Raw genomic sequence first — 27,807 nt, 5'->3', positions numbered from 1 at the left:
GTATATACAGAAAACTTTGTTTTTATTTCACAACGCTCTTGAAGACAAAAACATGAATGGGTAAAGAGGAACGTTAGGAGGCAAACTTTTGTCTCTCACAACCAGTATTTACAAAAATGCAGAGTGTTGTCATCCCTCATGCCAGAAAGAACTGATTTCATGCCACTTAAAACAAGTACGACATTGGGCTCGTTGGAAAACAAAGAACTGAAAAAGAACCAAAAATGGTCCTGAAGTGAATTTTGCTCTCAGCAATGAACACTGGTTTTTGTGACCATCTTCCAGGAAATCCCACTCTTTGCAAAACATTCACATTTTCTGCATGTTCTGCGCACATGTTATTTGTAAGAAACCTAGCTTTACTAGAAATCTAGTTTATCTAGATTTCTGCGAGGAACTTGCTAATCAGCTCAAAAGTTATGAGTCTGCACTAAGAATATGTGGGCCGCAGCACCAAGAGAAGGGACTTCTTAGTCAACATCAGAGCATCTGTTCTTGGAAGTTTAGAGGTTCATTTTTCCATCAGAGCTTCTAGCTGCTCCTGAAGAGATGCCAGCTGCAGAGAAAGAAGGAAAAATGAAAAAAAATAATAATAATTAAACAATGAAATGTACAATCAGTCCCATCTTTCGCCTTCAAATAAAGATCCAGGGATCTTTCCATTAGTTCCCCGATCTCTCTAATCTCTAGGCAATCTTTCCTATTATTCCCAACCTGTACAATAATCCTTTCCTCTCACTTTAGAATAGAATAGAATAGCAGAGTTGGAAGAGATCTTGGAGGCCTTCTAGTCCAACCCCCCGCTTAGGCAGGAAACCCTACACCACTTCAAACAAATGGTTATCCAATATCTTCTTTAAAATTTCCAGTGTTGGAGCATTTGCAACTTCCAGAGGCAAGTTGTTCCACTGGTTAATTGTTCTAACTGTCAGGAAATTTCTCCTTAGTTTTAGGTGGAATCTCTCCTTGATGAGTTTCCACCCATTGCTTCTTGTCCTGCCCTCAGATGCTTTGGAGAATAGCTTGACTCCTTCTTCTTTGGGGCAGCCCCTGAGATATTGGAAGACTGCTATCATGTCTCCCCTAGTCCTTCTCTTCATTAAACTAGACATACCCAGTTCCTGCAACTGTTCTTCATATGTTTTAGCCTCCAGTCCCCTAATCATCTTTGTTGCTCTTCTCTGCACTCTTTCTAGAGTCTCCACATCTTTTTTACATCATGGCAACCAAATAAAGGGTGTTTTATAAAGGGTGTTCTCGCTAGGTCCATAGTTTCATCACAAGTAGGAGAATGTGAATGGAAGCTTTTTCTGTGTAGAGATTTTGGGAACATAGCAATGAAGAAGACGGGAAACGTCAAGGCATTCTCCTAAAGTCATTCGTTTGATTTCCTCAGGGCTGTGTAGACAATGCAAACAATCTCACGGTTGCTGAATCTTGTCCTCGTGGGTTTGTTCTCTAGCGCATGGCACAACATAGGCGAACAAACCGATCAGGACAAGACTCAGCACTCCATCTGAATTTAAGACAGCAAAGTCCACATTTTGGACAGAGAGAGACGCTGGTTTGAAAGAGGGGTCAAAGAGGCCATCTGTGTCAAAATTGAACAGCCCTCTCTCAACAGAGGGGGAGGGATCCGACATTATCTGTCTCCAGTCTACAACACAGTCCTTTCAGCAGTTCCACATCCAGTTGCACTTCTCAGACGACCCTGAGGACACAGATAAACCTCCAAGTGGCCTCAATGATCCTCTAAAAGGATGCAAATGACCAGCTGTCTGCAAGGAGTATAAATCCTTCCATTCCCCACCATCCAGTCAGAGCTGAAGAAGCTTCTTGGACGAGAAGCGAAACGTCTTCACAGAATAACAAGAAAGTCCAGTTGCCTCTTGAAAAAGCACCTTTGGGACAACCACAACCTGGAGGACTGAGAATCTCCACAGACAAATCTCCTCATGTATTTCTCAGCCACCATCAAAGCTAGTCTGAGTTGCTAAAAATGACAACTCAGAAGCAATTGCATCCAGTTTTGTCTAATTCACAAAACAGGGTCTCCACAGTATCTTATTTTTAAAAAAGGATCTATTCTAAGAGGTTATAGATGTCAAGCAAATGACCTCCCTAAATCCTGGCCAGCTCAGCCAAGCAACATTCACTTGTAACTATGAAGCTGCTCTGATTAGTTGCCACTCATATGTGCTAAATGGATGAAAGTTACAAGCAGTTCAGAGCTAATAATGTGTAAGTCAAATGCAAGGTAATCGCTTAGTGCCCTGCAAATATTTTCCCAGGCTAGCCTAGCAATGAATGTTACGCTTCTGTGTTTTGAATGTGCATCCCAGCTAAAATTGCTGCACCTTCTTAGAATTTATCAAAATGGCAGAAATCTTACCTGCTGTTTCTCTCGCTCTTCCTGTTGTTTGAACTCATCCAGCACGGCTTGGAGGCGCGTCTGGGAATTAGACCAATAGGAAAGATATTATCTATGAGCTGCGGTGGCGCAGTGGTTAGACTTCTGCTGGCTGCCTGCAATTTGGCAGTTCGAATCTCACTAGGCTCAAGGTTGACTCAGCCTTCCACCCTTCCGAGGTCGGTAAAATAAGGACCCAGATTGTTGGGGGCAATTAAAGAGGGCTGTAAAAGCACTGTGAAGCGGTATATAAATCAAAGTGGTATTGCTTGTGAAGGGAAGGAAGGAAGGAAGGAAGGAAGGAAGGAAGGAAGGAAGGAAGGAAGGAAGGAAGGAAGGAAGGAAGGAAAATGAGAAGGAAGCTGTGGTGGCGCAGTGGTTAGAATGCAGTACTGCAGGCTACTTCTGCTGGCTGCTGGCTGCCGGCTGCCTGCAATTTGGCAGTTCGCCTATCACCAGGCTCAAAGTTGACTCAGAAAAGTTTTTTCTGAAACAGAGTTTCAGAAGTGGAAAAAAAAGCAAAAAAAAAAAAAAAAAAAAAAGCAAGGCACAGAACTCACAACCAAGGAACCTGTTGCTAAAATTCACCTCTGGGAACAGCTGATTGGGGGTATTCCGGGAGGCCAATCCACCCACCAATCAGCTTTTTTCTTATTTTCCTCCCCAAAAACTAAGATGCGTCTTTTATACTCCGGTGCATCTTATCCTCCAAAAAATACGGTATGTTCGCTACCTCGAGTTTCTAAACAATGATAAAGGTGGGATTAAAAATCCATTAATTCCAGAATCACCTTGAGTGCCAGATTCTCCACTTTCATGATGAGGTCTTCTTGGCGTTTCCGTCGTTCCTGGGTCTCCTGCAGCTTGCCCTTCAGGTTGTCAATTTGCTTTTGGATTCCAGCCGCTGCAAAGAGAGAAATAATAAACCAAGGGCTGCCCCAAGGACCACCCAAAATCACCTAACCAGGTGTCTCCAACCTTGGCAGCTTTATGTTCTGCCCCAGCTACGGACCCCAAAGAACGCAGAACACACAAAGTCTGTACAAACCTTAGTTTACTAAATTAAATTAGTCTTTTTCAAACAAAGGCTGTTAATTAACTTTCTTAACAGCCTACAAGAATCCAAAGAATAAATAATCGTAATCTTACTATGGTTGGCAGAAAGCCCAGAAGCAATTTGCAGAGAACTAAGATCCAGACGAAGGAGAGTGAACGAAGTTGTTCCCTGCAAATTGCCTCAATCGTCGTCCTTCCTTAAATAGGCTAAGGGAGTGGCCAAGTAGCCCCAAGCCTTATTCTCGAGACCTCCTCCTGAGGAGCCATTCCTGCCTTTTGGCAGCTCTGCACGCCCGTACATCGAGAAGAGGCTCCTCCTCTTCACTTATGGGAGCTTCTGGAGGTTCTGAAGGCCCTGGCTGAATCCCCGCCTCTGGCACCACATCTTCTCCAGCCTCCTCATTGTCCGACTCGAGTGCCAGCTGCACAGGCTGCTGGCGCATCATACCAGCCTCCTCGCTGTTGGAATCAGCTACTAGCTGCACAGGCCGCGTACGGGCCACAACACTTTAAGACTTGTGGACTTCAACTCCCAGAGTTCCTCAGCCAGCTTTGCTGGGAATTCTGGGAGCTGAAGTCCCACAAGTCTTAAAGTTGCCAAGGTTGGAGACCCCTGTCGTAGAACACCTTCCTTTCCCCACCGGCTCCTAACCGATTTGGCTGGTTCCTTCGTTCTCTTGCTGCTGGGAACTGGATTCGTTCAGCTTGCCCTGCAGCCTCCTCTCCAAGTCTTCCTCTGTATCCATCACGTTCAGATCTTCGTCGTCATGGTGATCTCTCTCTTCTTCATCGCTGCTGCTGCTGCTGATTTCATTGAACATCTCCCGGAGTTCGTCACGTTCTGCTGGTTGGAAAGAGAAGGAAAAAAAGGAGCCAAAACATTCCTCAATGTACCCAAGGGTGGGATTCAAAAATTTTATCAACTGGTTCTCTGCCCGCTTGCTGGGTGGGCGTGGCCTACTCAGCCTCTTGCACCACAGTAGGTGGTGGTGGTGGTGGTGGTGGTAGTTTCGCCCTCCCCAGGCTCCGGAGGCTTTCCTTGAGCCTCTGGGAGGGCGAAAATGGCCTCCCCCGGGCTCCGGAGGCCCTCCACAGCCTGGAAATGGGGCCGTTTCCGGACTTTCGAGAGGTCTGTTTTTTGTCCTCCCAGAGCCTCCGCACAGGCCCTGCACTTACCTGGCATCCAAAACAGGCCATGTAGAGACTCCTGGGAGGGGTGGGCGGGGCCAGCCAGTCCTAGCAACTACCGGTTCAGCAAACCAGATGTAAAATTAACATCCGGTTTGCCTGAACTGATCCAAACCAGCTGAATCCCACCCCTGAATGTACCCCATCGTGTCTTGCTGAGAAGGCTGGCTAGTCTGGTCTCTATACCCCAATGCCCCCTCCCCTTATATAAAGAGCCATTTGGTTAGGACTATCCTGAGCAGACTGCAAAACTCCAGAGAATCACAAGGGAGCAATAGAGAGCTGGAGGAAATACTAATCCTTTGCCGCCATCTAGTGGCTTTTCAAGAATTGGCAACCCTCGGGTAGCATCCTAAAAATGTGACCATACCTGAAGATCCATGGCCTTGTTTATGTCCGGTCATGCCAGGAGAAGAAATATCCAGGCCTGTAAATGACCCATGATTCTCGGCTTCCTTCGTTTCATCTTCGGCAATCACTTCCCAGCCTGAATTCAGGCACAGACCGATTAAGGAAAAGTCCATTTAATCGGGAAGCGCGTCAAGAAACAGAATGCGAATCCATGTTGGAAAAATATTCTTACAATTTCCCCCACCAGTCTTACTCAATTTAATGAAGGGAAGTTCTGCTTTAGGAAATTAGTAAAGAAAATGAATACTTGATTATTCATGTAATAATTGTATTTGCACAAAATTGGAAAGCAGAAAAAAATCCCTACGGAGGTAATTAAGAAAATATTAGAATGTGCAGAAATGAATAGCTTAACGTTAGCAATTAAAGGGAAGGAAGAATCGGAATATTATAACATATGGGGGCAATTTTATTATTGGATAGAAAATGAATATGGACAAAAAGCAGTGCCAAATTAAATAAATCCGGAAGAAAAATGTTCTAACAGGAGATATATTCAATTGAAATGTAAAAGCAAAGAAATATATATATAAATGGTCCAAAGTTGCTTTTTTTCAGTGCCTTTGTAACTTCAAACATCTGGGTACAAATTTTTGTGTCATCATAATATATATATATATATATATATATATATATATATATATATATATATATATATATATATATTATGATGACACAAAAATTTGTACCCAGATGTTTGAAGTTACAAAGGCACTGAAAAAAAGCAACTTTGGACCATTTTACATGCTCACTTGCTACATCCTCGTGGTCACATGATCAAAATCCAGGCGCTTGGCAACTGGCATGTACTTACGACAGCTGCACTGTCCCTCGGTCACATGATCACCATTTGTAACCTTCCCAGCAGGGTTTCGACAAATCAACGAGAAGCCGGATTCGCTTAACAATCCCATGGTTCATTTAAGAACTTCTGTGATTTGCTTAACAACGGTAGCAAAAAGGGCATAAAGTCAAGCAAAACTCACTTAACCTCCTTGCTTAGCAAAATGGAAATTTGGAGCTCAGTTGTGGTCTTAATTCGAGGACTGCCTGCATTCATTTCAAAGCAAATCTTACGGGGGAGGGGGGAAAAGGATACGGACACTGACGGCTTCGGCATCCGTGCTGAGAAGACGTTTCACTTCTTTCTCTACGTCTGGAGACTCGATATACTGTGACAGAAAAAAGAGGGGGGAAAAGAGAGAGATTGTATACTACCAGCTGAGTTTCTGCCTCTAGAGCAGAAACTTCTGCATTAACAGTTTTATTTCTCTCCTAACTTTCTGCTGTTGGGCACATCTGTGTATAGCCATCAACCTCACCTTTCACGATCACTTCTGCACAATTGTGCAAGGCTTCACACTAGCGTTCTGTCTCCCCATGTCACAAGTCAAAGCTGTTGTGACCCAGGCCCAAGTAAGCAGTAGGAAAATCAGTCCGTGAAAAAACAAACAAACTTTATTCGAACAGCTGAGAATTACTTCATTCCCAGGGTCGTTCAATTAAATTAAAGCAAATTCCTCCCAACGCAAATTCCTCAGTCCTATCGCAAACCTTGGTCCAATTAGGCAAACTGCCAAAGGCCTTTCTTGGCAAACATTCAGAAGTCACAGAGACAAAAATAAATACAAGACGTAGATGAAGAAGACGACAAAGCTACCAACGTTGTTTTCCGGCAAAGCCCAAACGCCGTTGCTGGTCTGTTTTAAGCCTTATGGGAGCGGCCAATCATCTCTTGGCCCTACTCTTGAGTTGTCCTCTTTGCTTGAGCTGCTGGCAGCTCTGGCAGCTCTTCTCATGTGTGCATTAGGAACAGGCTCCTCCAGTTCCTCTGCCTCACTCCTATCAGTCTCTGGAGTCCGCACCTCACTCCCCGATGGCCCTGGCCCCATCTCTGCCTCTGATGCAGAGCCCTCATCTGGGCCTTCCCCAGCCTCCAGGACTGGCCCATGTTCTTCCTCAGCCTCGTTGCTGTCCATCACAGAGACCCTCTTCAGCAACACAAACATTCATTTCACGTATCCGGCCCAGGGGCCATAGTTTGAGGACCCTTGATTTAGTGCAATATAAAAAAATGCAAATAATTTTTCTGCAGACCACCAAAATTTTCTCACAAATACACCAGTGGTCCACGGACCACCGGTTGGTGAACACTGTCCTAGAACAACATAAGAATAAACCAAGGTACTGTCTATCCTTGACTCAACTTTCCAATTGTGCTTTACATTTTGGCCCCGGCTTCCGTTAAGCAACCGCTCTCGAAGGCTCACCTACATAACTCACCTTCTTCTTAGCCGTCTTTCGGAACCTCCTCTTTCGGACGTTCTTCAACGGGAGCGTAACTGCAAGAACACAACAAATCGATTGGCAAAGGGAAGACGGAACAGGAGGATGCAGCCAACCGGGCTCTTGGGAATGTAGAAGAGAGGCTAGCGTTCTGAACCAACAACAGGAAGATCAATGGGTCTCATCATCCTTCATGAGGAATGGTGAGCGCATAGAACCGTGATTGCGAACCTGTGGCATGCGTGCCAAATGGCACGCGGAGCCTATTCTGTGAGCATGCGAGCCATCGGCCAGCTCAGCTTCACCACAGATGTGCGCGCGCGCCTCCTGCTGGCCAGCTGATTTTCAGGATGTGCCGGGGGAGCGGGGCACATGCGGGAAAATGCATGCACATGCGGAGAGGGGGAGTCACTCACACATGTGCGAGGAGGTGGGGAGGGGTGTGGCGCGCCCCCCACGGCCTGTTTTTGGACCCAGAAGGTTGGGTAGGGAGATCTACTAGGCCCAAAACAAGGCGTGGGAAATGCAGTGCGCCCCCCACGGCCCGTTTTTGGGCCCAGAAGGTTGCAGGGAGGCCTACTAGGCCCAAAATGGGGCATTGGGGGGTGCAGCGCCCCTCCGCAGCCCATTTTTCGCCCAGGAGGCTGCAGGGAGGTCTACTAGCCCCAAAACAGGGGGCGGGGGTCACATGTGCATGCATAGGGGTGCGTGGAGAGCGTGGGGAGGTTGTGTGTGCATGCGCAGGGGGCCCAGCATTGTATTATGGGTGCCGGCATGCGTGCACGCTTTTGGCACATGACAAGAAAAAGGTTAGCCATCACTGGCATAGAGGCAGATGACAATGCCCAGATTAAGGCTCCTTAGCGTAGGTAAATGACCCAAGAGCTACTCACTGCCATGATTCCAGATAAACTTCTTCTCCCGGTCCTTATCCTTCTTCTTGTTGGCTCTAGCATCAGTACTAACGGGTGGTTCCTCCAAAGGAGGGTAGAGGTCTCCATCCACAGTGCATACAAGCATCTGAACTCCGCCATAGAAATAAAAGGGTAACTGACTGTTATCAGAAAGAAATTGGAAGGTGTAAAAGCCCAAGGAAAGTTCTTGTTCTGACTTAGGCTCCCTTAAAAAGCACAAAGCAGAGTCCTGGTCCCGGCAAAGCTCATTTTATTTACACGACGGTGAATTCCCTTCATTCACAGTCAGCAGGGCTTGGCAAACAGTCTTTCAGAGGAATATTTATCAACACAGACCTTATCTCGCTTGGAAAGCTGCCAGGTAACTAGTTTCCAAACGCAGGGCAAGGCAAAACTTGGCACAGAGTCTCTTAGAGTCACAAACAGATCTTTCCACTCTTGCAACGACCGGACGACCAAATTGTTTCCTGCAAAAACCCACTCCCTGTTCGCTCCTCTTTTGTTTCCTATGGGAGGGGCCAATCACCTCCAAGGTGTGGCTCTACTCCCAAGTCGACCCTGCTTTCTGAGTTGTAATTCGTAATATGAGGACAAATAGCTCAATATTGGAGATAGACGCTAATATCTTCAGAGTGGCTCTGAATCTTCATAGCTAATTGCCACTGCCTTTCTTTTATTTATTTATATTTATTTATTTATTTATTTCATTTCTATACTGCCTTTCTCCCGAAGGACTCAGGGCGGTGTACAGCCTGATTAAAAGCACAAAGACAGACAAAATTTAAAAATAATTAAAATTATTAAATGATAGGCTCAATTATAAAACCCCAAATTTAAAATCCCATATTTAAAAATCAATTAAAATCTTTACATTGATAGCCCAGCCTGGCGGAACAAGAAGGTTTTGAGGGCACAGCGAAATACACGGAGATCAGAGATTTTACAAATTTCTGGGGACAGTTCATTCCAAAGGGCAGGGGCTCCCACAGAGAAGGCCCTCCCCCTGGGTATCGCCAGCCGACATAATTTGGCCGATGGCACCTGAGGAGACCCTCTCTGTGGGAGCGGACTGGCCGGTGGGAGGCTACTGGTGGCAGAAGACGGTCTCGAAGGTATCCAGATCCAATGCCATGGAGCGCTTTAAAGGTGGTAACCAACACCTTTAATCCACCATCAAGTTGTCTAATCTCCTTTTCAAGCCTTCCAAGTTTCTATCAATCCCGAACTAATGCGAGTTTTAAGCTCTAGGATGGCAGCTTATTAGAAATACTGCACCCTCAAAGAACTGTTAAGATCAACTATATTCCATAATTACCGTATTTTTCCGAGTATAAAACACACTTCGCCCCCCAAAAAAGGGTGAAAATTTGGGTACGTCTTATACACCAAATGTAGCCAAAAACGCGAGGCATGGAGGAGGCGATGGTCTGTGGCAATCCCTGCAGCCTGGAACAGCTGATTGGGGATATTCTGGGAGGCCGATCCACCCGCCAATCAGCTGCTCGTGCTGAATCAGGCTTCAATAATGTGCTGAAGCTGACCTGGCTGCTCACTATTTGCTGCAAGGACGTGTCAGAGTTTGCAGCAGCAATCACATCCAGAAAGCGCACACAAGTTAACTGATTCAGCAGGATTCAATAACTTCTCTTTATATATATATATATAATATAAAGTAAATATACAACACCAAAAGCAGGTTTTCCAACACAAGCAAAACACAAGCAGAGGAGAGGAGTTTCAGTTTTAGTTTCCGAGATCAGCACAGCATGCAACTTTAGAACAGTTGACCTAAGCCACGCCCAGGCTCCTTGATGTCTCCTTCCTTGTTGCTCACACAGCAAATACTGTTTCGGTTTCCAAACAGCCCTCAACTCTCTCACACACTGACAGGACGCTAGCCAGATGAATACCGATGGATGCTGGTAGGCAGAGGCAGAATTTTTTTTTTCTTATTTTCCTCCCCCAAAACTAAGGTGCGTTTTATACTCCGGAGCGTCTTATACTCCGAAAAAAAATACAGTATTTGTGGTTTGGAGAAAAATAATAATACAGATTTAAGAATGGAGCTGAAAATGAAAACGTGCCTACGAAAATGAAAAGCAAAATCATCTCGGATCATCTTTCTGATTAGTGGAGGGCATCTACCTGGCAAATGTCAGCTGTCTTGTAGAAGGTCTTCTTATCGATGGTTTTCAAGCTTTCCATGGTGCAGGGCAAGTCCACCAACTTGGCAGCTAAGGGGACACGGTCTACTCGCACAATTCCGTGACGCCCATCCGCTGCAGGAACAGGAAACAGGACAATTGCTATGTCAGGGGTGTCAAACTCAAGGCCCATGGGCCGGATCTGGCCCGCGGGGTGCTTAGATCTGGCCAGCGGGGCCGCCCTGGAAAACAGCGAATGACCAGCCCAGGGTGCCTCTGTGAGCGGCGCCTCTGAGCTCTGTTTTCGCTGGCAGAGGCTGTCATGGTCGAAAACGGAGCTCAGGAGGGCCATGCATGCCCCAGCAGCTCCATTTTTGCTGGCAGAGGGCTGCAGGAGGCCGTCACAGCCGAAAACGGATGTCAAACTGGCCACGCCCCCCGGCCACGGCCACACATCCTGTGTTCGAGGTCGAACACAACCCTGATACGGCCCTCAATGAAATTGAGTTTGACACCCCTGTGATACCTATGAAACATTCAACCGTTGAGTATTTTTTCATTAGCAATTGGAAGACACAAGGTTATGGGCTCAGACCATCACGTTACTTCCATTATAGGTGAACCAGATCTAAAAGTAGCGAAATGTGTGTGTGTGTGGTTTTTTTTTAATGATGGGGAAGACCCCATTTAGAAAACGCTTTCCTATTCGTTTTTTTCTCCCTATCTTAGAAACGGCAGTGAAATGAGATGTTAGACAGCATTCAAATGCTTTCAAGTCTCAAGAAATTTGTCCCCAAAAGGCTAAGCATGGGATGAACTCAGGGGTGGGCTTCAAAAATTTTAGACAGGGGTTCTCTGCCCGGTTGCTGGGTGGGCGTGGCCATGGTGGGAGTGGCCTAGTCGGCCTTCTGCACCACAGCAGGGGGCGTTTTTGCCCTCCCCGGGCTCCAAAGGCTTTTCTCGAGCCTCAGGGAGAGCGAAAACAGCCTCCCCAGGCTCCGGAGGCCGGAAATGGGCCCGAACTTCCGGTAGGCCCATTTTTCGCCCTCCCCAAGCCTCTGCGAGTTCCCTGCACTTACCTGCATCCAAAATGGGCCGTGTGGGGACTCCTGGGAGGGGCAGGGTGGGCAGGGCCAGCCAGGAGTGGGATTTGGGGGGGTTCTCTGAACTGCACAGAATCTTAGCTAGAGGTTCTCCCGAACCCCTACAAACCCCCAGCAGCCCCACCCCTGAATGAACTACTCAAAGTCAATGAACTGCAATGGCAACAGTTTGAAAATTAGAACAATATTTTACTATGGTCCAAGACCAGGACAAAAATCCGATGCAATCAAAATATAATAACGTTGTAACCATTGAATACATGAGTGGGCTTTTACTGACCAATCTGGATTATCACATAATCTTGTGGCTAAGGCAGAAAACCTGGCTATTAAAAATATGATTTCAGGACACCTGTCATTTAAGAAAACGTCTAGACAATACAGAGCCAAGCAGCTAAGAAATAAGTATCAATAACACAACACTAAATAGCTGTGGAAAGAAGGGGGAAATTTACTAATGATATACTAGAAAACTCTGAGTAACCTTCTTGACATTTTTAGATTTCTTGCTTACTCCTCCATCCTTTATTCTTTTACGTTACAGGTGATCCTTGACTTACGACCACAATTGAGCCCAAAATTTCCACTGCTAAGTGAGACAATTGAGCTTTGCCCCGTTTTTATGACCTTTCTTGCCACAGCTGTTAACAGAATCACTCAGTTGTGAGGTTAGTAACACAACTGTCAAGGCAAATCCGGCTTCTCCATTGACTTTGCTTGTCAGGTGGTCACAAAAGTTGATCATGTGACCAGGAGACACTGCAACCGTCATAAGTACATGCCAGTTGCCAAGCTTCTACATCCCATGCTGTGACCATGGGATTTTGCTGCAACTGTCATAAGGGCGAAAAACAGTCACAAAAGTCACCTTTTTTCAGTGCCGCTGTAACTTTGAACAGTCACTAAACGAATGGTTGTACGTCAAGGACTACCTGTACCTGATTTTTATTTTATGTTTGTGTTTGTTTATATGCTCTCTCTCTCTCTAAAAAAAGGAAGAAAAATTAAAAGCGGCTGGTGTTGTCCCCTTACCGTGCAATTCAATCGTGAGCCTGTCCTTCAAGTTGACGCTCCCAGACTGAACAGCCCTCCGCACCGTAGAAGCATATTCCTAAACAGAGAGGCAGCGAGAACCAAGATCAAGGGACCGTAACAGACATAACCAGGAATCACAGCAAAACGGTAGGTGGTTAGCATTTACTCATTTGGGTTGGACTAGAAGACCTCCAAGGTTCCTTCCAACATTCTATTCTATTCTACTCTACTCTATTCTATTTCTATTCTTTCTTATTCTATTCCTATTCTCTATTCTTATTCTATTTCTATTCTGCCTTATTCTATTACTATTTCTATTCTAATTATTTCTTATTCTATTTCTTATTCTATTTCTATTATTTCTTATTCTATTCCTATTCTAATTACTTCTTATTCTATTTATTCTATTTCTATTATTTCTCTTTCTCTTATTTCTTATTCTATTCCTATTCTATTCTAATTATTTCTTATTCTAATTCTAATCTATTCTATTTCTATTATTTCTTATTCTATTTCTATTCTATTCTTTACTTATTCTATTCCTATTCTAATCCTATTCTAAATTATTTCTTATTCTATTTCTTATTCTATTCCTATTCTATTCTAATTATTTCTTATTCTATTCCTATTATTTCTTATTCTAATTCTAATTCTAATTCTATTCTATTCTATTAATTCTATTCCTATTCCTATTCCTATTCTTCTATTCTATTCTTCGGGTCACTTACCGGAGGCAGCCGCAAAACAAACTGGCTTTCTAACTCGTGGGGGATGTTATCCTTGTTCTTGGTCATCCTCACTTCTTAGAGGTTGAGAAGACAAGAAAAATAAACAAGAGTTAAACAACCGTTGAACAAGCGCTTTTCCTGAGCACTGCTATGCAACTTGCTGAGCTGCTAGCCATCACACAAGAGCGGTGCAAACAAATATATTCCATCCGGAAGCACCTTATCGGAGAGAACCAAGGCATTACGCCGTGTGTTGAAGCGAATATCTATGGAGATTCTCCATCGCTCAAGTCACGGTTATCCAAAGGTGCTTTTCCAAAAAGGCAACCGGACTTTCCCTTGAAGACGTTTCGCTTCTCATGCGAGAAGCTTTTTCAGTTCTGACACCGGGAATCCACCTGTGCTCCAGTTGCTACGGTTAAGAAACCCTGCTCTATGGTCAAATCCACAGAGAGAACGTTGAAAGTCAGAACTGAAGAAGCTTCTTGGATGAGAAGCGAAAGGAGCCTGGATAGTTCAGCAGATTAATGCATTGTAATTTAACTCCAGCTGTCTACAATTACTGTAAGTTTGAATCTCACCAGGCTCAAGGTTGACTCAGCCTTCCATCCTTTCTAAGGTAGGTAAATTGAGGACCCAGTTTGTGGGGGCAATAAGCTGACTTTGTATAAATATACAAAAGTATGAAGGCTATTGCTTAACGCATTGTAAGCCGCCCTGAGTCTCCGGAGAAGGGCGGCATATAAATCAAATTTAAAAAAAAAAAAGAAAGAAAGAAACGCCTTCTGAGGAAAAACAAAGTCCAGTTGCCTTTTGGGAAAAGCGCCTTCGGGACATGTGTTGAAAAGTCCAATTTCAGCCTCGTAGGCCCGAGCTGCATCAGGAGCCATTAAATTTGAAAGCAGAATGGTTTCCTTAGCTCATTGCACCCGCTCGGCTTATTTCCATTACTTAAGTAAAGACGATGACGTTGCTTCTACTTAAACCAGAATACGTTAATGTTTGCACAGCTTCAAAAAAAGGACAGCTAGAGAGAGAGATACAGTAATAAAGAAAATTTTAGAATGTGCAGAAATGAACAGGTTAACATTAAGAATAAAAGATGAAAAGGAATCGGTGTACTTCAAGACATGGGGACGTTTCTATGATTGGCTAGAAAAGGAACATGAATAAATGAGAGAAAATATCAACAACAACAAAAATAGAAATTCAAATGACACCGGAGTAAATGAAAAAGGGGGAAGGAAGAGGAAAATGAAAAAAGAGGTACTATATAAATGCACGTTAAGGATGATATATGTCTAACCAGCAAAAGAGAAAAGAAATTGAAAGGAAAATGTGGGTAAATATAAGATCGGGGTTTTATCGAATACCATCTTGACAAAATATTGAATTGAAAATGGACACAACAATGGAGAGGGAAGGGAGAGAGGAGTAGAGGGACAGGTAGGAAGGAGAGAGGAGAAGGGAGGAAAAGAGAGAAAGAAAGGGAAAAGGAGAGGAAGAAAGGAAGGAAGGGGAAGTAAGAGTAGGAGAGAGGGTTAGAAAGAGAGGAAGAGGGGAGGAGTGGGGGAGAGGAAGGGGAAGGAGAGGAGGAAAGAAGAAAGTTGAAAAGAATAGAAGGTGAGGGAAGGGAAAGAGAAGGAGAGGTGAGGGAAGGGTAAGAGAAGAAGGGACGGAGAGGAATGGTTGCTGTGGAAGAAGGGAGATATGGAATCGTAGAAGAGCAACGCCGAATGTATTTTAAACTTTTAGGATGAAGAATGAACCAATATGGAAACCAAAAGATAATATGTGGTGATAAGAATGGAGAATAGAATAGAATAGAATAGAATAGAATAGAATAGAATAGAATAGAATAGAATAGAATAGAATAGAAGTAGAGTAGAGTAGAATAGAATAGAATAGAATAGAATAGAATAGAATAGAATAGAAGTAGAGTAGAGTAGAGTAGAGTAGAGTAGAGTAGAGTAGGAATAGAGTAGACTAGACTAGACTAGACTAGACTAGACTAGACTAGACTAGACTAGACTAGACTAGACTAGAATAGACTAGAATAGAATAGAATAGAATTTTGTATTGGCCAAGTGTGATTGGACACATAAGGAATTTGTCTTGGTGCATATGCTCTCAGTGTACATAAAAGAAAAGATATGTTCGTCAAGAATCATAAGGTACAACACTTAATGATAGTCAGAGGGTACAAATAAGCAATCAGGAAACAATATAAATATAAATCGTAAGGATACAAGCAACAAAATTACAGTCATACAGTCATAAGTGGAAGGAGACGGGTGGTGGGAATGATGAGAAGATTAATAGTAATGCAAACTTAGTAAATAGTTTGACAGTGTGGAGGGAATTATTTGTTTAGCAGAGTGATGGCATTCGGAAAAAAACTGTTCTTGTGTCTAGTTGTTCTGGTGCGCAGTGCTCTATAGCGTTGTTTTGAGGGTAGGAGTTTGTAAAGAGATTGTACATTTATATATGTTTTATGAGAAATAAAAATAATAAACTTAAATTTAAAATTGTTTTTTAAAAAAGGACAGCTAGGGATCTGTTCCTCTCTCTTCCCCTCCCTGCCCATCTTAAGCCAACAAGCAAAACGCCTTCTTAGCTCTTTCAAATAAGGTGCCACCGGGAGGCCAGAAATACAGATTTGGAGCAATAAGAAGAACAGAGCGAAACTCGATGGTTTGAAGCGTGACAAATGCAGACACTGGAGAACAGATCCTGCCACTTGCTGGAGCACAGAAAGGAAGGAAAGATCCGCTCCCATTAAATTAGTACTGTCACAAGGAACGATTCGATCCATGTTCGTAAAAGCTGGCAAAGCACAGCCATCACACCCACACACCCATCAGGAGTCTGCAATTCTCCCGGGCCTCGTTTTAGAAAAGCAGAACAGCTTTTGCACCAAAATCAGCACATCTTCGAGAGAGAGAGAGAGAGAGAAAATAAAGACCCGCCACCAGAGAAACGTAAAACAAACACATTTACTTGCAGACGCCATTCCTCCTCTTCTTGCTCCAGGCAAAGGTTTATAAAAACTTGTATCATTCAAAAATACTAAACGTAAATGCAAAGAAAAAGAGTTTGTTTTAAAAACAACAACGACAACAACCAGGGAGTATCTGCAGATCAACGTATTGCTATGTAAGGGGGTTTAAACACATCATACGGTCTTCTGTTCTTGGAATGAGATGTTATTTCTGTGATAAAAAGCATACGGGACACTTTCTTGAATCTGTTTCCTGCAGAACTTCATATTTAGGAATATATCACCCCACAAATCAGCTGAGATTCTCAGCTCAGCTCAGCGTTTATCCATTCGCAGGAAAACGGAAGAGGCACAATCCCAAAATGTTGTTTTTTAATTTATAAAGGAATAGTTTGGGACAGGAATGCAGTTCTGTAGGCCAGATCCAGTATTGCAAAAGCAGGCAAAACATCTTCCAACGTCTTCAGGGGGGGAAAGGAGCAAAAGACTACATGGACTGTCCTGCATCAAACCTTGAAATTAACCAGGTTTGGTCGAACCATGATTTAGAAGCAAGCCAGAACTGCCTGGACTCAAGACATACGCCAACTAGAAGGACCAGTGCAGGCTGTAGGGCTGTATGCATTCCAGGGACAGAAACCGCCTCCCTTCATCCCCTCCCCACCCCACCCCCCCAGTATTTAACCCAGTGTTTCCCCATTGAGGGCAGCTTTAAGACAGCTGGACTTGAGGGATCCTTGATGCTCTCTGAGCTTGGTTGTTTTCTTGAAGACATTTCATGACCCAACTAGGTAATATCATCAGTGCTAGAAGGGAGTGTGGTTTGTGGAATGGAAAGAGGAGGAGGAGGAGGAGGAGGAGGAAAAGGATTGTGAGGTCCTGGGTGCTCTCTGAGCTTGGTTGTTTTCTTGAAGACGTTTCATGACCCAACTAGGTAAAATCATCAGTGCTAAATAGGAGTGTGATCTGTGGAATGGAGGAGAAAGGAGGACGGAGGAGGACGAGGAAGAGGAGGAGAACTGTGAGGTCCTGGGTGCTCTCTGAGCTTGTTTTCTTGAAGACGTTTCTTCACCCAACTAGGTAACATCATCAGTGCTAGAAGGGAGTGTGATTTGCGGAATGGAGGAGGGAGGGAGGACTATAGTGTCCTTGATGCTCTGAGCTTGGTTGTTTTCTTGCAGACGTTTCATGACCCAACTAGGTAACACCATCAGTGCTAGTAAGGAATGGGATTTGCTCACTGTTTATATCCCTGTCAATGTTGGGGGGGGAGGGCGGGCAAGGAGCCCCCTCATCTCCTCCAACCCTGAGCTACAAATATATCCTCCTTCATCCCTACAGGGTGGACTTCAACTCCCAGAATTCCCCGGGAAGGGATTCTTTCCCACCCTCAGCCACATTTAGAACTGGGGGATTCTGGGAGTTGAAGTCCAAAGTTGCCAAAGTGGAGAAATCCTGGAGGAAAAGGAAGGAGGGAGGGGGAAAAAAAACAATCCCGCCAATCCCGACCCCAAAAGCACCCTCCACCCCCCATCCCCAATGGGAGGGGAAATTAAGACACCCCCCAAAACCGGCCCTCCAAAGCTATGCTCCCCCCCCAGATGCGGGGAGGGGGGTGGAGTGGAGCCTAGGAGACCTAGGACCCCCGGCTGCTCCAAAGGGGCTCCTTCTGGGGGTCTCTCCCTCGTTGGGGCAGGGATAGGGTGGGGGAGCTTGACGAGGGACCCCCACAAACCGGACTCACCTGCTTCCGGTCACGGCCTCCAGCCTGGACCGTTCAAGATGCGGAAGCGGAAGGGGCGGAGCCGCGGCTAGAAAGGGGAGGGAGGGGAAAATATGGAGGGGATCTTCTGCGCATGCTCATCGCTTGCCCTATAATAATAAGGGAGCTCAGCGCTGCCTGCTGTCCGAACCGGGAGCGCCGGAGTTGCTCGCCTTCCTCGGCTTTTTGGGGAGGGGTCCTCTAGATTTGGGGTGAGTTGGGAAGGGGGGGAGGGAAAAAGGAGCCTGGGGTTGGATGGAGGGGAGGAGGGGGGGTCGTGGTCATTCTGTATTTGGGGGAGGCAATAACTCTGATAAGAGTAGAATAGAGCTGGAAGGGACCCTGGAGGCCATCTAGTCCAGCCCCCTGCTCAAGCAGGAGAACCTGTCCTCTAGCAATGTAGATAATAAGCGATGTTCTTTAAAAACGTCCAGTGATGGAGTGGGCGGCTGGGGGGGGAGGGGTTGTGAGGCTGAAAATGTTGGAAGGGAAACAGATCATCAGCCTTCCTTTGGACTACAATACCCATCGTGCCCGCCCAGGCAAGGAGGTATGCCCAGTTTGAGGGCGAGCCGCTCTCTGACTGAGACCCTGAAAGGTCCTCTGTTGATTCAACCATGGTTTGTGGAAAGTATTCCTAAGAATATAGAATATTTTCTTTCTTTCTTTCTTTCTTTCTTTCTTTCTTTCTTTCTTTCTTTCTTTCTTTCTTTCTTTCTTTCTTTCTTTTCTTTCTTTCTTTCTTTGTCTCTCTCTCTCTCTCTCTCTTTCTCTCTCTCTCTCTCTCCCTCCCTCCCTCTTTTTCTTGCTTTCCTATCACTCTCCCTCTTTTTCTTTCTTTATCTCTCCCTCTTTTTCTTTCTTTTCTTTCTATCTCCCTCTTTTTCTTTTTCTTTCTTTCTTCCTCTATCTCTCTCCTTTCTTTCCTTCCTTCCTTCCTGCCTGCCTGCCTGCCTGCCTGCCTGCCTTCCTTCCTTCCTTCCTTCCTTCCTTCCTTCCTTCCTTCCTTCCCTCCCTCCCTCCCTCTCTCTCTCTCTCGACAGCAAATACATTTTCTTTCTCTCTTCTATCTATCTATCTATCTATCTATCTATCTATCTATCTATTGTATGTATGTATAGTCTTATATATTCTAAGAATATAGAGTCCTTAGAATATAGAAGATTGAGTAATAAGGTTGGAGGGGACCTTGGAGGTCTTCTAGTCCAGCCCCCTGCTCAAATAGGAGACCCTATATCAATCTGTATAAATTGCTGTCCCGTGTCCTCCTGAGATCCTCCAGTGAGGGAGCACCCACAACCTCTGGAGATAAGCCTGGCATTCAGACAAATCCGCTATCAACAGACCCATGGAGCTAAACCACATTTGCCAGCTATTTGAAAGAGAGAAGGAAAAAGCTAAGAAGGGAAACAAAAAGAGCAGACACACCTCTCCAGTAACTAACACCACACAGATTAAGCGGGGATTAAACACCAGACAACAGGGAGAAAACATGAGCGTGACGAAGGAACTATCAAGGGCAAAACACCGAGCACTGGCAGGTATATAAATAGGGAGTGTTTACCCCACATTCCGCAGCACTGATGATGTTACGTAGTTGGGTAATGAAATGTCTGCAAGCAAATAACCAAGCTCGGGGCAGACTCCACAGTCCTGAATGACAGATATTCTCTTGTATTGGAGTATTCGTAATGTCAGGGTGGCCAGGCCCTCTCTCCGTTGCTATCCAATTCTGATTTCAAATGGGGCAGAAAGGGGAGATGATTAAAAGAGGTGATTGGAGACGATTTGCACGGGCTGTATATTTATTCTTGCAGTTATTTATGTATATCCCTCAATGTATATTCCCTCAACACTGTCAAACTATTTACTAAGTCTGCACTACTATTAATCTTCTCATCGTTCCCATCATCCATCTCCTCCCACTTATGACTGTATGACGGTAACCTTGTTGCTGGTATCCTTACGATTTAAATTGACTGTTTCCTAATATGATTTGATTGCTTATTTGTTCCCTATGACTATCGTTAAGTGTATTTGTATTTATTGAATAGCCCGAAGCCCTTTTCAAACAAAACAGAAAAGAAAAAGGGAAAAAGACAAAACAGTTACAGAAATAACAATCTAAAAATATATGATATATGACATTAAAATTTTACAATATCAGATTTCAATAGCTAAGTTGCCAAGACTAGATAACCCAAATAAGATAGCTCCTCTCTAACTCAGCTCATCTTTCTTACAATCAGTGAAATTCTTTTCCATATAACTGGCTCGTATTGCTGTCATCCTTTTAAGATAGCGAGTGATAGCCCTTACCAGGGGAGGGGAGTCTGCCTTCAACAGAAATGATAGATTGTTTCCTAGTATGATTCGATTGCTTATTTGTACCCTATGACTATCGTTAAGTGTTGTCCCTTATGATTCTTGACAAATATATCTTTTTGTTTACGTACACTGAGAGCCTATGCACCAAAGACAAATTCCTTGTGTGTCCAATCACACTTGGCCAATAAGGAATTCCGTTCCGTTCCGTTCCATTTCCTCTCTCCTGACCCCTTCTGCTGCTTTGGGACCAAGGATTCTTGGCCTTGGGAAATTCACACACACACACACACACACACACACACCTGCCTTAAATTACATCGTGGAAATGCCTAGTGGTTATTTTCACTCAGTAAACCAAAACCAGAACATTTCACAAAATTACCACACCCCCGATTAGGAAATAGAGAAGCTTCGTGTCTCAGCATAATTTCATGTAGATGTATCTAAGACGTGGGTGGATGACTCTGGGATGATTAATTAAAGAGTTACTTTAAAAAAAAAAACCAGTCCAGAATATTTAAGACAGCATTTTTTGTGGATAGCTCTGCAGTCTCTCTGGCTTTTTCCTTCCAAACAATTCAGATGGGGACTTTCACGGGACATTACGAATTCTACGTTGGTGTGGGTTTGGCGATCACCTCCAGCCTATTTATTGGAAGTAGTTTTATCCTGAAAAAGAAAGGACTTCTCCGCCTGAGTGGCCGAGGGGCTGTCAGAGCAGGTAAGGGTAGATCTGGAGCTGGTCACGAGAAGGAGAAAAGCAGAATTGAAATATTGTCAGGAGTTGTAGTCCTCTTGGGTGGGCCCTGAGGGTTTGCTAAGAGAATTGCTCTGAGGAATTGGAAAAGCATGAGTCCTGACGTTAGGGGGCAGGATTGAAGGAGGTGTATGTAATTACCTTACTTTTCAGAGTATAAGATGCACTCCCCCCCCCCAAAAGAGGGTGGAGATGTTGGTGCGTCTTATACATCTTAAGAGCCGAGGTGGCGCAGGGGTTAGAGTGCAGTACTGCAGCTACTTCAGCTGACTGCTAGTTCAGCAGATCAGCGGATCAGATCTCACCGGCTCAAGGTTGACTCAGCCTTCCATCCTTCCCAGGTGGGTAAAATGAGGACCCAGATTGTTGGGGGCAATATGCTATTTAGTATACTGTCTTTGGTGTAAGCCGCCCAGAGTCCTCGGAGAGTGGGCGGCATAGAAATATGAATAATAATAAATAAATAAAATAAATAATAAATACACCGAATATAGCCATTTTTGGCCTCCCGAAACCCTGTCCCGCGCGTCCCGTTTTTGCAAGAAACGGGATGTGCAGAGGGTTTGGGAGGCTTGCAGAGTGCTCCTGGGGCCTGGGGAGGGCAAAAATGTGACGCATGGGGGGTTTGGGAGGCCAAAAACGGGTCCGTTTTTCGCAAAAACGGGATGTGAAGAGGATTTGGGAGGCTTGCAGAGTCCTCCTGGGGCCTGGGGAGGGCAAAAACGCAACCATGGGGGGTTTGGGAGGCCAAAAATGGGCCCGTTTTTCACAAAAAAAATGTGTTTTTGCCCTCCCCAGCCCCCAGGAGCACTCTGCAGGCCTCCCAAACACATCTGCTTATGTTATTTAATGAATGGGCGTTTTCTTTCATTTTAAATTGGGAAGCTCTTAAGTATTTCTTGCTGCTTGAGGAATACGTGAATCAGTTTTCTCCGGGGGGGGGGTTTGGGGGGAGGGGGGAATCGGTTTTTGTTTTATTGCTTTTATGTGCTTTCTTTTTCCCCTCCGCTTTTGTGCATATCTTCAGTAAAACTTTCTAAGACAAAACCATACGCTCTTTGGTTTTGTTTGAAACCTACTGAATTCCGCTGCCTCCTCTCTTAGAACTGTTGAATCTTTTCTCAGACTAGGTTTTTATTTTATGTGATCCACTTTCTCGGTTTCTGATCACTTTTTTTTTTCCCCCTTAGGCCTGGGAGGTCATGCGTATCTGAGAGAATGGCTATGGTGGGGAGGATTAATATCCAGTAAGTACACCTTGAGATTTCTCTCTTTTCCCTTAAAATATTTTAATTTATAAGACCAGTGGCAGCATGTAGACATTCTTGAGGAAGGAGCTTCCTTGTTCTGACCTAGGCGTTCCCAAACCACGAAGCAGACTCCTTGTCCCAACAAAAAAACCCTTTTTATTAAGTTACTGTGAATTCTTCTCATTCACATCTAGCAAAGTCTTTCAAGGGAGAATTTACAGTCAGGCCTTATCTGGTTTAGAGAGCTGCCAGGCCGATATCTTGGCAAGGAGCCTCTGAGAGTCACAAACCAATTAAGCGAACTAATTGTCTCCTGCAAACTCCACTCCCCTTTCGCTCCTCTTTTATTCCCTCTGGGAGGGGCCATTCATCGTCCACCTGTGGCCTTACTCCCAAGTCGACCCTTATTCTTTAGCTGTTCCCTTCGTCTGACAACTCTGCACATGTGCACACTGGGAACAGGCTCTAGCTATTCTTCTGTCCCACTGATGTCCGATTCCGAAGGCAGCTGATAACTGGCATACGGCCCTGGCCCCATCTCTGCCTCTGACGCAGAGCCCTCATCAGAGCCTTCCCCAGACTCCAGGACTGGCCCATGTTCCTCCCCAACCTCCTCACTGTCTGAATCTGCTGCCAGCTCTGCTGGCCGCTGGTGGGCCACAACATTCCTCTCCCATAAACTTTGCTAAGAAATCTACAAAAAAAACCCGCCGTTCGTTTTTTAACTGCATTGTTTAAATCTACAAAAGCGATTCCCATCCCATTTAAATATTATCGTATTTTAGGGGCATCATCAACTTAGAAGACTCACAAACACACAAAGGAAACTTCATGGATGTGCTTCAGGTTATCACTTTAGTTATTTGCTCCCTACACCACCCAATGGATGCCGTGGTACCAACCCACTTTGTATCTTGGGGGGAAAAAAGTCTAAATATTTCGGCTCAGAACAAGCAATGCCTGAAATTTCATCATTTAGGGGTTTGTTTTTTGCACTTCTGACTAGTTGTTTTTATTTTACAGTGGGGATTGGAGAAGCCGCAAATTTTGCGGCCTATGCTTTCGCCCCAGCCACGCTGGTTACTCCTCTAGGAGCCCTTAGTGTTTTGGTCAGGTAAGTTCATGTTATGAAGGAGAATATTTGTAGCTCGGGGGTTGAAAGATGGGATCCTTGGTGCTCTCTGAGCTTGGCTGTTTTCTTGCATACGTTTCATGACCCAACTAGGGAGCGCCATCAGTGCTAGCGCTCAAATTCACGTTGTCAGACACATCTTAGAGATGACTCCTTAACGTCCAGGACTGTCTCTCTAGCTGCTGTGTTTTCTCTTCAAGGAAACTAATCTTGTTGTTCCTTTTGTTCTAAAGTGCGCTTTTAGCCTCCTATTTTCTGAACGAGCAGCTGAACATCCATGGAAAGATTGGGTGCCTCTTGTGCATTTTGGGATCTACTGTGATGGTGATCCATGCTCCTCAAGAGGAAACGGTGGCCAGTCTGGAGTCAATGTTGGAGAAACTGAAAGATCCAGGTACAGAAAGCCTGATTCCTATGCAGGCATGTCCTTGAATTGTGACCACAAAGCGGTACAGTTGTTAAGTTGCCCCATTTTACAGCTTTTTTTGCCACAGACGTTAAGTGAATCGCTGCAGTGATGAAGTTAGTAACACGGTTGTTAAGTGAATCTGGCTTCCCGGTGGACTTTGTCAGGTCGCAAAAGGGGATCACAGGACTCCCCGGGACACTGCAACCGTCATAAATACATGCCACTTGCCAAAAGTGTCATGCCCCGGTCAATCCGAGGGGGAAGACGAGCAGCTGACACAGAGCAAGAGAGTGGCTCCGTTGGCTGTGGAGGAAACTGGGGAAGAGCAAAGTCAGGTTGTGCAGAGCAGGGGAGATATAGAACTAAGGGAGAGGGGGTTCAGATGAAGACCAAGGCCCATCTCCTCCTCATCCTAGGGCACGCAGGGAAGAACGGAGAAGAGAGCAATGTGGGTTGCGTGGCTTACGAGGGAGGAAAGGGCCCCGATTCCCTTCAGAAGGCACACCTGGGGATAGAGTTTAAAGGAGAGGCAAATGGGAGGGACGGTTGTCGGGAACAAACGCTGAGTTCATTTTGTGTTAACTGCTTTATCTGAGTTCCTGGCATCCTCCCAACTGGTTTGATTTACTACCATCCTACTTCACTTCTGGAACTCCTTATCTTGCTTGCCCTGTCGGATTGATTACCTTATCTTGCCTTGTTAGATTTTTAGTTGGACGTTTTCTGTTTATAACGCCTGGACTGGAGTATTTTCAGCCAACGGCTGTTACTGTTTGGTGGGAGAGTTTTTCTCCAGACCGGAGAGTAAACAGGATGTTGGGGGCAAACTTAGAACTAATAAAGGGACTCATACTTTTTTCAGTGCTGCTTGTAACTTCGACAAACAACAACAGCATAAGACACAAAACCTCTTTTATTTTCCTTCCACTTGCAGGATTTATCGTCTTTGCCACCTGCGTGCTGGTGAGTTCGGCTCTTCTCATCTTCGTGGCCGGACCTCGCTACGGGCAGAGGAACGTCCTGGTGTACATCCTGATCTGTTCGTCCGTCGGCTCGCTCTCCGTCGCTTGCGTCAAAGGATTGGGCATTGCCCTGAAAGAGCTGTTCGCCGGCAAGGCCGTCTGGAAAGAACCGTTAGGCTGGATGCTTTTTCTTAGCTTGGTGGTCTGCATCAGCGTCCAGATCAACTACCTGAACAAGGCCTTGGACATCTTCAACACTTCCGTGGTCACCCCCATCTATTACGTCCTCTTCACCACAGCTGTCATGACCTGCTCTGCCATTCTGTTCAAAGAGTGGCAGCATCTGGTCCTCATGAACATCGTGGGCACCATAAGCGGCTTCCTCACCATCGTGTTGGGCATCTTCCTTCTTCACGGTTTCAGAGATGTGCCTTTCACGGCAGATCTGCTGCCCGTCTTCCTGAAACATAAGCAGAAAAATCTACCGGGGACTTCGTGTCTTCATCAGCCTCTCCTGGATTCAGAGGACTTGCTGAAAGGGATGGAAAAACCAGAGGACCAAGACAGTCAATGTTTATGAAAGCAAAGGTTGACTAAAAATCCTTTAAGACGGGGTCCCCAAACTTGGCAGCTTTAAGACTTGTGGACTTCAACTCCCAGAATTCTCCAGCCAGCATAGCTGGCTGGGAGTTGAAGTCCACAAGTCTTAAAGCTGCCATGTTTGAAGACCTCTGCTTTTAAGTTCTTTCGGAAGTTTCTAAAACGGTTATTTCTTCTCCCCGGAGAATTTTTTTCCCCCCGGCAATGCAGAACTCTTTGGGAATCGTTGTCTGTAAGTCTCGCCCTTGTTGCTAAGGCCTCCCAGTTTTTGACTCAGTCCCTCAGACTGGATGGACGTGTCGGCTTTTGCTCTTAAGTGATTCCTGGCTGCTGCTTCCTTCTGGAGAATTGGAATGTGGACATTTTACCACTCAGGAGATCGTGAGTTTCACAGCTAACTCTCACTAGCGGTAGAGTCACTGTGTTCGTTCCTCCCACGGCCACTTAAGTGTTTTTATACTGGGAGCATAGTTGATAGTAGTCCTATTCGATTCAAGCTGATAAGACTTGCAGTGGCTCTGGGCTTTTTTTTCATGCTTCCAAAAAAGAGCATGCCAAGTCACATTTTGTGTACATGGATAGGATTGGGGGGGAGGTACATAGATAGCCTAAAGGGACACGGTGGCTCAGTGGCTAAGACGCTGAGCTTGTTGATCGAAAGGTCGGCAGTTCAGCGGTTCGAATCCCTAATGCCGCGTATAATGGGGTGAGCTCCCGTTACTTGTCTCAGCTTCCACCAACCTAGCAGTTCGAAAGCACTTAAAAAATTCAAGGAGAAAATAGGGACCACCTTTGATGAGAAGGGAACAACGTTCCGTGCGCCTTTGGCGTTGAGTCATGCCAGCCACATGACCACTGAGACGTCTTCGGACAGCACTGGCTCTTCTGCTTTGAAACGGAGATGAGCACCACCCCCTAGAGTCGGGAACGACTAGCACATATGTGCGAGGGGAACCATTACCTATGGATAGCCTTCAGAGCAGACAAAACCACTGTTGAAAGCATATAGATATATTAAAAGTGGTTGGGGGAATGTGCTGATAGGTGTATTGTTTTAAAAATATGAATACGTCCATGAGCCCAAGAATGGCCAAGCAAATCTTGTCCCATCGTGGGAATGGAAGAGGCACCCCAGAGAAGAAGGGTAGGAGCAAGAGACTGACATCAGGATGGAGAGGAACATGGAAAAGGCAAATATTTTTTCCCTCTTTCCCTTCTGAGTGACAGATACAAACTGGAAGAATGTAGAGGAAAATAAAATGGAATGGCTGTTGACCTTGAAGCAGTGGTGGGTTCCTCCTGGTTCTGCCAAGCTGGTAGCGGTGATGATATGACATCACCGAACCGGTTCTGCTCTCCCCTGCCCCCCGCCCCCCACCCCACCTTCCCATGTTATTCTTACCTTTTATTTGGCCCCACCCCCAATCTATTGCTGCCTCCTGAGTCCCAGCTGATGGGCTATAAGGAAAAACTGTTTAAACTCTTGCCGCGGGGGTTCAAAGGACCGCCCTATAGCTGATTAGTGGTAAAAGGCAGTTTGGTGGTAGACCAGTGCCTCCAAAAACAAATGAGTAGACTGGTGCCTGCAAAAATAAATGGGTAGACCAGTGCCTGCAAACATACATGAGTAGACCAGTGCCTGCAAAAATAAATGGATAGACCAGTACAGCTCTGCAAGCAGTTAAAAGCCTGGTAGACCAATACCTCTGCTAAATCCTAAAGAATTGTCACATGACCATCAAGCCATGCCCACAAAATAAGCCACACCCACAGAACTGGTAGTAAAAAAATTAAGAACCCACCCCTGCCTTGAAGGCAGAGTCACCATAAAGGGGGAGTATTTAGCTGTTTAAACAAGGCACCCTGTGGAAAAATAAGCAACAAGTCTATTGACGTGTTCCCAAATGTTTTTTACCCTGAAGATTCCATTTTTTTTCTTACTCTCTGGATCCATTACAATATTCTGCTACCTTTTGAATGTACAAAGCCTTCTATAGGCTTTGCCTTAAGCTTTACAAATTATTTAAAATAAAGTATTTTCTTTATACGACACTAAGGTATGTTGCAAATGTAAAATGTGACTTTTAAAAGCATTATTAAAGGAGTATTTTTCAAATGTGTTTCTTCGGCTTGTTATTTTTTTTTTCCTTAAAAAAAAAATATCAGTCCAATTTTTCATGTCCAGGAATGGACTTGTAAACCGCCATCTAATTTTTGTGCTGGCAATCCGATCGCTGGAGTCATTTCCTAAATCGCCTTTCCTTTCTGTTTTTCATTCTAGCAGTGGCACAGAATGTAAGGTGGGTGATTGGCCATTTAAGTGTAGAAAAG

The 27,807-nt window shown here is 45.0% G+C and overlaps 2 protein-coding genes across 9 annotated transcripts; one reads left to right on the top strand and one right to left on the bottom strand.

Annotated features, from left to right (window-relative positions):
* Positions 1-5: 5 nt before the first annotated feature.
* On the bottom strand, positions 6-18,114 carry TAF7L (TATA-box binding protein associated factor 7 like). Of its 8 annotated transcripts, none has more exons than XM_087877466.1 (13): positions 18,021-18,114; positions 16,276-16,344; positions 13,276-13,349; positions 12,545-12,623; positions 10,411-10,544; positions 8,245-8,371; positions 7,349-7,407; positions 6,165-6,237; positions 5,025-5,141; positions 4,119-4,307; positions 3,202-3,314; positions 2,393-2,452; positions 6-556 (listed from the first exon to the last, which is right to left on the bottom strand). In XM_087877466.1, the coding sequence occupies exons 2-13, from the start codon at positions 16,286-16,288 to the stop codon at positions 512-514; spliced, it is 1,083 nt and encodes a 360-aa protein (XP_087733592.1). In that variant the 5' UTR covers positions 16,289-16,344; positions 18,021-18,114; the 3' UTR covers positions 6-511. The 8 variants fall into 8 exon arrangements, with proteins under 8 accessions (XP_087733592.1, XP_087733591.1, XP_087733593.1 ...); XM_087877465.1 differs by having other exon boundaries at positions 4,119-4,310; positions 18,021-18,095; XM_087877467.1 differs by having other exon boundaries at positions 4,119-4,310; positions 13,276-13,346; positions 18,021-18,095.
* Positions 18,069-27,592, top strand: LOC117665107 (magnesium transporter NIPA2-like). Its single transcript, XM_034416646.3, has 6 exons — positions 18,069-18,250; positions 20,949-21,087; positions 22,314-22,370; positions 23,397-23,487; positions 23,739-23,899; positions 24,849-27,592. The coding sequence occupies exons 2-6, from the start codon at positions 20,949-20,951 to the stop codon at positions 25,454-25,456; spliced, it is 1,056 nt and encodes a 351-aa protein (XP_034272537.2). The 5' UTR covers positions 18,069-18,250; the 3' UTR covers positions 25,457-27,592.
* The last annotated feature ends 215 nt before the right edge of the window (positions 27,593-27,807 follow it).

Source organism: Pantherophis guttatus, chromosome 12 (assembly GCF_059756535.1).
Source record: "Pantherophis guttatus breed Tessera chromosome 12, ASM5975653v1, whole genome shotgun sequence".
Classification (NCBI taxonomy): Eukaryota; Metazoa; Chordata; class Lepidosauria; order Squamata; family Colubridae; genus Pantherophis; species Pantherophis guttatus.
This window is presented reverse-complemented; position numbering and strand designations above follow the sequence as displayed.